The 9,873-nt window shown below is 29.0% G+C and overlaps 1 protein-coding gene and 1 non-coding gene across 2 annotated transcripts; both read left to right on the top strand.

The window, feature by feature from the left end:
• The first annotated feature begins 707 nt into the window (after window positions 1-707).
• LOC130897649 (U2 spliceosomal RNA) lies at window positions 708-899 on the top strand. Its single transcript, XR_009059738.1, has one exon. It is a non-coding gene; the product is annotated as a U2 spliceosomal RNA (small nuclear RNA).
• Window positions 900-1,564: 665 nt separating this feature from the next.
• Window positions 1,565-8,431, top strand: LOC130897349 (uncharacterized protein DDB_G0280205). The gene is made up of 6 exons (XM_057806162.1): window positions 1,565-1,826; window positions 1,879-2,352; window positions 3,649-4,065; window positions 5,430-6,071; window positions 7,313-7,498; window positions 7,714-8,431. The coding sequence occupies exons 1-6, from the start codon at window positions 1,761-1,763 to the stop codon at window positions 7,921-7,923; spliced, it is 1,995 nt and encodes a 664-aa protein (XP_057662145.1). The 5' UTR covers window positions 1,565-1,760; the 3' UTR covers window positions 7,924-8,431.
• The last annotated feature ends 1,442 nt before the right edge of the window (window positions 8,432-9,873 follow it).

Genomic DNA, 9,873 nt, shown 5'->3' with positions numbered 1-9,873 from the left:
TTCTTATCTAAACCATTTAAAAAATGTAAGTAGCTTCTAAAAACTCCGTTATCTATTATATAAATCATATAGTATCAGATCGGTTTTTTATGCATTGTTTGTTGAAAAACGTATTTATTAAAAATAAGTAAAGTTCGTAGTTTCCATTATTGAAAAAAAGTAACACACTAATTTCCAGATGAACACGAATAAAACTAAAAATGAATAAATAAGCTTTTATTGGGTTTATTTATACTCAAAACAGTTGTGTAGAAATATGAATTATTTGAATTTATTAATGTATTTCAACAGGTATAATTTCATATTGAAACCGCGTTCATTTTTTCGCAACGGTGGTCTACCTGTACTTTTTCCTCTGGTGAACCGTTTCGAAATACAATACAACGCAGTGATGTTTTCTTGTGTAATTGGGTATTGCAAACGCCAAATCTTAAATACAAATTTTGTGTACATTTTATCACTAAGTGAATTATCTCGATTAATTAAAATACTTAAAAATTTATGATTATTTATTTTTCTAACGATTGTGATGGTCAGGAGTCAGTTTTATTTTTATTAGGAATTACTGGTTGTATAGATGTTTTACAGTTAAAATTGATAATAGTATTAGTCTATTATGATAGATGGCAGGACATGATCAACTATAAGCTACACCGATGTGTATATGACTTCTGTAGATAACAGTCGAAAGAAAACGTTATTAACTTATCGCTTCTCGGCCTCTGGCTAAGATCAAAGTGTAGTATCTGTTCTTATCAGCTTAATATCTGATACGCCCCGCATGCGGGGCCAGTATATTAAACTGATTTTTGGAAATTGATGGAGGGTTAAGGGGCTTGCTCCACCTCCGTCGCGGGTTGGCCTGGTATTGCAGTACCTCCAGGATCGGCCCATTTTATCTAATCCAAACATAATATATATATATTCGAAATTTTTAATTTCTATGAATACAAGTGTGATACGTCATTTTTCTGTATCAAGACTATTGACATTAAAGATTTGCTAGCAAATATATGAACCATTGTTTCTTTTGATTATTGTTATGATTTGTCTAAAATTAAGCAAATGTGTTCCAAGACAATGGTTTCGTCCACAAACGTGGTGCGAATGATTTTGTTATAACGATACATCAATCTTTCAGGAAAATATTTCCATCATTCCGTATATAGAGAAAGCCCTTATAATGAATCAATATATTATAATTTCTTTGGTACAAATATAATGGTTAATTTTGCAATTGATGAAGTGCATCTGTAATCTTGTTTTTTTTGTACCTAGCAAATAATTTATGTTTATAAGGCAAAATTCTATTAATAATGATGATTTTTATTTTTTCCTTTTTATTTCGTTAACACCAAAAGTAGAAAAGAAAAACTTTGTTATTTTTGTTATTTATATATATATATATATATATATATATATATATATATATATATATATATATATATATATATATATATATAATAAGCGACATGTTGCTATTATCACCAATAAAACATTTTTAAAATGCTAGTCACTAACCAATCCCTAATAACCTTGACGTTAGCGTATTTCAAGCGAACTCGGATTCATAGATTGTTTGACATTGACAGTGACAATAGTTCAAAAAATTTTTTTCTTTTATTGTTAGTTACCATTGTTTTTATTAAATATTCTAATAATAATAATTCGATTTCCCTAAAATGATCTGTTAATAGTTTTTCTCTTAAAATTAGTTACAAACTAATTTTAATTGCAAATTATTAAGATTGATCTTAATAATGTCTGAACTAAAGCCTTATCAGTCATGTATTAAAGTAAAAGGAATAAATCTTTTACCTCCTATAGTAAGTATAACTTGTGATTACTTTCTTGAAGTTTTTCACTCATTTTTTGCAGATAACTGATACACGCCGCAGAGAACTTCAAAAAGACAAATATCAGGCAATAAAATTAGAAAAACGACTGAAACTTTGTAGAGATTTAAAAAAGAGTCTAGAAGAATTAATAGCTCTTCATTCGTTGGCAAACACTGCAAATTCTAGTGAAAATAAAATAATCGATTCAGGAATATCCCCATCAACAAATTCTATACTACCTAAAATAAAACTTTCCAGGGATATTATTGATATTACGGAATATAACAATGATGGCATACGATTAATTAACATTAATAAAGATTTACCCACTGGTGCTAGACCTGGTCAAAGGGAGTATGTAGAAGGTCAACAATTATTACTTAATAGTTGTAGCAGTGATGCATATGATACTGATTCATCCTTAAATAGGTCAACAGAAGTTGCTGTATCATCAGTACAATCTAGTGCAAGAGATCAATTGTCAAATCTTTCTAACGGTTCATCAAAAAGAAGTGTAAGTTGCTTTGATTGAAATTTTAAATCAACATTATAGTATCTATGAAGTTTTATTTTTATTATGTGAAACGAATGATCTTATTAGTTAAACAATAAGTTTTACCATAGACTACATCTACTTCAAAACCACACAACTAATGACAATTTTATTTTTTATTGTTTATGGATGTCACTATAACCAAACAAATGCTAAATATCCTTTTTATGAAACAATATTCAATTGCAAGGAATAAATATATTAATTTAGATATAAATCATAATATTCAATCAGGGACATTTTGGACCTTTGAATTCAAATGGAAACTTCTTTCTAAAAGTATTGCTGCTTCCCATTTTTGTATTAACTGTTAATATTTTAGGTAAAATGTTGTATGTTTACTTTTTTCCATTTTTGAAGCAATCAAGTTTCATTTTATCAGTTTAGTGTTAAAATTACTTCAACATTTAGAGCAACTTGAAATTTATCCTATTTTTCCTGCTTTTACATCTTTGATTGTCTTAAATGTGCCAAATTTTTATTCCTAAAACATTTAGTGTGGTTTAGATAGCGGACAGTTGTGGTTTAGATGGCATATATTGTAGTTCTTAGATGTTAAGCAACTGAAACCAGTTGTGCTGATTGCCGCCAATTATCAATATTTCACATATTAATTATTATCATCATTAGTTGTAGTTTATAGTTAGTGCAAGTGATAATTCACTTTTGGTGAGTCAACCAGTGGTTTTTTTATAATTGTTATATATAATTGAATCACGTCTTGAGATCTGCAGAGTTGCCAACCTATTGAGCAATAATTCAAGTGACTCTGATAACTTTAATTGTTGATACATTTTTACATTTTATTATTATACCTTTTTTTATTACCATTTACATCTTTTATTTATGTTCTTGAGAGATCCGGTGATCCTTCAACTTCTTAATAGTTTAAACCACAAATAAAAAGATTGTTCGAATTGTCAGCAAAACACAGTCCACTTACATCTTGAATCTTACATTTAGTGATAAATATATTTAAATATTTAGTGTTCCAGAAAAATTGGAGTTGAAAAACACCTTACTACTAAGTGAAATATGATACTATTTAAGTGATAAGCATTTATGTAGATTATGAAATATAGAACCAACAAGAACATTATTTAATTAGTTGTTCCTATCAACTTTTGTAACATACCTATTGATTATACAGAAACAGCTTATTAAATTAATCTAATTGAATTTTTTCACAATATTTTTCATATTGTTTTACTATAAAATATAGGATTGTAATAATAATGCCATATTTTTTTCTTTTAGCTGGTTCATCCCTCACAACCCTTTACATCATCAGAAACAAGTAAAAAATCAAAACCTTCTCGAGCTTCCAAATCATCGAAAATATTGAAATCTCCAACTTCCCCTCCAAGAAGACTGATCAGAAGCAATTCATATACTTTAGAAGCTCCCAGTCCAATACTTTTAGCCCATCTTAAAAAATGTAATACTGGAATTTCTCCAAATATCCAGCAGTTAAATCCAACTCTATCTAGAACTTGGACTTCTTTAGAAAATAATTTTGTACCATTAGAGGAGAGTGAATTTAGTAGTATAAATACTGTGTTTAACACAAATGCTGCTTGCAATGAACATAGTTCTGAAATTCATTTAAATAAATTAGATAATGAAGAGAAAAGTCTTCCAAAAGAAGTTGAGCAAAAATCGCCTACAATTGAGGTAAGTTAATCAATATTTAGCCTCTTCCATGTTTCTACATTTTCTCAGGCTTGCTGGCCCTAGTTTCTATAAGGGTAATTTTACCATAAGAGGTTCGAAATCCATAGAGAATATGGCCTCGAAGAAAAGTTGCTGTTATTTCATTAAACATTTATTATAAGATTTCTGTTCTATTTATATGGGCGTTTCTCTGTAAACTGGGCAACTCATTGTCCCATGCTAATTTTGTTTTAAAAAATGAAAGATCATACATGTTTTGTAAATAATTCTAAAAATCAATATTTTAATCAACATTAAAAATCCATTAAAATAAACTTTATTATATTAAAAACGTTTTTATAGTTCTTAAAAACGAGTCTCCTAGCATCTCACTGAAGCAGTATAATATACTTCAGACTAAAATAATAATTAATTACTTAATAATTCGATCAATATGATCAATTTATTTTACATAAATATAATTTCACAATTAAAGAAAAGGCAATGAAAAATGTTGCTCAATCCCCATATAGTGCTTGCTACCATTTGGTGTAATGACTTGATCTCCCTCAAATGGATTCTCGGACTCTGAATCTGGTCTATAAACATCCTCGACTTATAAACGAGCTTTTTTTATTAGAGGAATACATCATGACAACAATTTTGAAATGATCTCAATGTTTATTGCAAAATCAGCTTGCCACTAACCACTAATGAGTCTGCTGATCGTTTGCGAATAGCTCTGACACTATCAGGTGTCACCTTACAGTGTCCAGGTTCATGGTAATTTCACTTAAAGTGTACAAGGTAGAACTCTGTTAAATAGGTGGCAAGAAAGTAAAATATGTATTTGTTCTACATCAGTTTTTCAAATTTTCGTTACCTTTTTTTCATAGCATGCTAATTTAGTCTTAAATTTATTTATGGTTCCATATTTTTTATTATTAATTAAATATATTTGTCTTCTGTCTCGGTCTTCTATGAGAATTAAATATTTGATCATTAATATATGACATCAATGGCGTTACGGAAAGATTAGTTACATTTTGAAGTGCAAGTTGTTGCCTACAATCTCTTGATTTATTTTCCCATATCTTTCTTATCATATCAGTCTTTTTTGACATTTTGCCTTTTCTTTTTGCTCTAGCATTTCATATTTTTCGGAATCATTTTTAATCTTCTCATATCGTAGTAACTTTTTCTTTGGTGCCATGATCTATAACAATATCTTCCAAAATGTATAAAGTGCTAATGCCCACTACTAATAAACTAATAGTACTCTAATGCAGGCGAGACAAGAAGCGTGAACTGGACACTGTAAGGTTTCTATGAATCCCATAGTATGTGACTAATTAAGTGATTTCATAAATATTTTTTTATTTCAGGTTGTTCAAACTGATATTTCAGTACAACAAATATTGGTAAATGCTAATAGCGACGAAGTAGAAAAGGTTAAAAGCTCATTTAATCTATCAGATCCAGAATGTCAATTGATACAAGTTTTGAAAAAGATACCGGAAGATTATTCCAGACAAATTATGGAAATAATAGAAAGACAAAGATCAGAACATCAAATAAAAGTGGACAATTTTGAAAAGAAATTTAGTAACCCAGTAAATGATAACTCTACTCAGAAAAAAGATGATAATTCAATTGACAATTTTAATCTCTCTGAGGTATCCAATTGGTCTAATTATTACACTCCATCAGATACTGTGTCTCAGTATGGTCATTCTGATAAAATGATTGAAATAGATACATGTGATGAAGTTTCCCCATATCAAGAATCCACAAATAAATCACACGAGAAATCTGACAACACCTTCCTTCCTGAAGAAAATGATGATAAGTTGTGCGAACGAGTTAGTGGTTCGAAAATACCTGAAAAAGACTGGAGTAATGTTAATATAAATAAGCCAACATTTATTACTGATTTTGATTCATCTGATGATACTATCTCAATAAAAGAAAAAAAACCGAGATTTAGTAGAAAATTGTTTTTAAAAAATTCTGATAATACTAAAAAGGTAATATTTCATACTTCCATACTTAGAGGTTTGGTTTTTGATAATAATTTCCATTTATTCATTTATATCAGGAATTATTTTGGACGAAATACCCCGTTTCCAAAATAAACTCTAGCCAAATTAGTTTAAAAATCCTATTTTCATTTTTTTCCTTGAAGAATACTCACTAATTTAGCTGTTCTTTGAGGGATTAAACATCATTTTATCATCAAAATTTGACATAAGATATAGAAATTAACAGAGGCGGATCTGAAGATTTGCCGCCCCTGAGCTATCCAAAATTTGTCACTCCTCACAAGACTTGGTTCCGCGACGAGGCGGTTATGTAATGTAATTAGTGTAAATAAACACACAAATATCAGCCTAATAAATGAAAAAAGGCATGTATCTAATTTCCCAATCAAATACGACATACAAAAATTTTATCATTTGCCTAACCATTAACCAATATTTTTAATTTGCCGCTCCCTGGGGTATAGCTCATTCAGCCCATATGTGAATCCAGTCCTCGACATAAAGTTAACTAAACAAGGATTTCACTAAGAGGTTAGAGGATCTCTTAAATTTACCAATTCAATGGATGATAGATCCGTTCAATATCACAACTATGGAATAAACTAATGTGATAATGCTAGAAGTTTATCCCCACCAGTACAGATGAGGTTCTATGTAGAAATTCTAGTTGCAGTACAATATTAAAACAATATCTTGAATTTGTGGAAATTTTTGAAAAAATTCCTTACAGCTTTTCCATTATACCTTTTCAGACAAGGATTCAGTATGTTTATAATTATTTTGATAAAACGACTAATCATAATCAACGAATGCCTAGATTTAAGTTTACAACTCACTGGTTTCAAACCAGATTTAGTTAGATTGGTACAAACTCATCAAGTCCACCCATCTCAAACAGAATTTTTTTATATTTATGATTTTAGTTTTTATACCTTGTTAAATATTTCTAAGTGACTTGTATCAATAATAATTGTTAGTTACATTTGATATTGACTGAATTTTATGTCTAATTTGTTTTGTTAAATTTTGGTAAGAAAAAAATGTCCAGTTTATTCAATTAACCAACCACATCGTTTTTATATTGAAAAGTATTTTGTATCAATAGGATCAAAGGAGTCTGAAGCTTAGCTCGGTTAAAATAATATAAATACCTTTGTCTCTCATTGATTGGTTTTTTCGATATTTAAAAATATAGGATAACAACTTATTTGTATTTACTTTTTTAGAAGTGGGCAGCCAATTTAATTTGTGCACATGTTAAAGGTTACCTTACGAGAAGGCTTCTAAAAACGTTAAGGGTGCAGTCTTTGATAGATACCATTAGAGATGCTTTGATTTGTGCTTTAGAATTACATAAAGCCGAACACATCGATGAAGCAGATGTTGAATTACATAGAAGATTGATAAATCAGGTAAAAGTGTTTTGAGCACACAATTTCGATTAAATTTTTATTCTCTTTTTTCAACTCTTATTTAAAGCATAGAAGATATATACATTTCTTCCTTATCTATAAGAGGTTTAAATGAAATTCTAGAAGTAAATTAAAAAAATATAACTTTGTAAATTTTGATATTATTAAGTTTAAGATTTGGAAACAATTAAATTTATTATAATATTCCATTACAGGTTTCAGCTGCTTGTTATGCTTTCCATGACATCTTCTTTTCTATTTCCATACCCGAACAAATGGCAATAATATCTGCAGATAGAAAACGATTAAGAGAAAAATCCAGAAGACCCTCATCTGCTCCAGATATTCGACGGTCAATGTCGAATTCTAGTCGATCTGCTACCAAGAGTTTTCATTCACAGTCACATACTTTGATGAAAATTTGAGGATGTACTTTTATCAGGTGTTTATGTAGATCTCAGTATTTTAACAAATGTGATAAGCTTATGCACAGAATAATTTTCCAAAATATCATTAAAGTAACCGAGCACTTGGCAAAATGAAACTATAGATGATTTTTAATATTTTTTTAACTAGACCCTACAATCTAGAGTTGTTGAAGATTGTATGAGAAAATAAAATTTTATTTTTTAAAACGCATTTATAAATTTTTTGTATGATCTAGCCAACAATCCGTTTTGAATTAACTGTAAATTGTTTTCAAAAACATAGTATTTCAACATATATTTAATATTTGTAAATGGAATGGCCTATTAAATGGTTATATTTTTGAAATCGCATGGATTATTTAACTATTTTCAGAAATATTTTGAGCACATGTGTCTATTTATATCAAATATAAGTCTTGGGGGTAGTTACTTTATTTGTTAAAGTTTAAAACTATGATTGTAGTAAAATATAAAAATAAATAAATCTCACGATCATTAAATGACAGAGTGCCACTTTCATTGCTGAATTATATGCAATATAACAAGCTACTTCGTAAGACTTCATGAGGTGAAAGACTCCGAGAAACCATGGTTAGTGCTAGAGATGAAATTCTTCTAACGCATCTCCGTCTAGGCCATAAGCGACTGTCTCATTTGATGATAAACCTGAGCCCAAATGTGACAACTGCAAATTCACTATAAAACACATAATCGCAGAGTGTTCATCTTTTAACGCAGAAAGATTATAATCAAATCTACCACGAACAGTATCTGAAATTTTAGGACCTAAATACAAATTACTAACCTCAAACAGATCAAGATCTCGATCTTAAACTTAATTTAACATTTAACTTGTACTGTTAAGAATAATTGAATCACGGTTGATGCGAATTTTGTAATAAAAAAATGCGTAGTGTATGTAACCAGGGACATTGAAAATATTGTAGCAATTTCCAATAATTTTTACAAAATAATCGACACATTATCACCGTCACCCTCTGTTTAATGTAAATGTGGAATGTCTCTTACCACCTACCAAGCTAACAGTGATGTCAACTTGGAGATTCTTTCTCTAAATTTAGGGAGAAAAATTTAAATAAGGGGAGAAAATAAGAAAGAAGAAAATAACTTCGTTTGTCGAATTTTTTTTGCTCAAACAAGCTAGGCAGTAGAACATACAGAAAAATAAAATTTTATTGAAAAGTATATTTTCGCCCTCTATCGTTCGTTTTATTAACTTAGTGGTATTATACTGATAGTTATACATATATTCATTTTATGTATTTATTACGATCTTGACGCGTATGCACGTCTTGGAATTTTTTCAATCAAAGTTTATTTGTAGTAGGTATGGACAGTGCAAACACTACAGCGACTTTAGACTTTTAATTATTAAAGTTATTAGTTTAAACAATAGAATATCACAAAAGAACTTACAGTTTCTTAGTGTAAATTTAGTGAATTTTAGATTATGCTTGGGGTTAAAAATTTCAACCGGTTGGTATTACTAAGATAACAATAGTCCTTAGCAACAGTTCAAGATGTTTATATATCATTTGTGATAATAATTTTTTTTTATTGGTTTTTGACTTTCTACTTAGCAGCTCCAATTCGGTATTTCCATCCCTTGATTAATAATTCACTCTTGAGCTTTTTTTGGAAATTTCAAGTTCATGTTTGTCCCGACATAATTATTTTCTATATAAAATAAATAAGGCCTACTGTGCTATTTTATATATATTTAATATTCCAGCATATTTCTGGTCTCTATATAAGATATAATTTCCTTAGTTTTTAATTTTTAGATTTTAGTGTTAAAAACAAATTGATCAACATGAATGATAGTTCTCTTGATACTGGTGTATATAACCTTTGGCATTACTCTTTTCCAAACCTTTTCTTTTACTCCAAACAAAGATTTCCATGAAAAATATTAATATTAGAAAT

Source organism: Diorhabda carinulata, chromosome 8 (genome assembly GCF_026250575.1).
Source record: "Diorhabda carinulata isolate Delta chromosome 8, icDioCari1.1, whole genome shotgun sequence".
Classification (NCBI taxonomy): Eukaryota; Metazoa; Arthropoda; class Insecta; order Coleoptera; family Chrysomelidae; genus Diorhabda; species Diorhabda carinulata.
The sequence above is the reverse complement of the archived record's forward strand: the minus strand, read 5'-3'. Positions and strand labels throughout refer to the sequence as shown.

Bases quoted from the DNA above. Each gene is read 5' to 3' on its own strand.
- LOC130897349 (XM_057806162.1), top strand. From the start codon at position 1,761: ATGTCTGAACTAAAGCCTTATCAGTCATGTATTAAAGTAAAAGGAATA. The intron at 1,827-1,878 runs GTAAGTATAACT...CATTTTTTGCAG, and splicing joins TAAATCTTTTACCTCCTATA to ATAACTGATACACGCCGCAG. The intron at 2,353-3,648 runs GTAAGTTGCTTT...TTTTTCTTTTAG, and splicing joins ACGGTTCATCAAAAAGAAGT to CTGGTTCATCCCTCACAACC.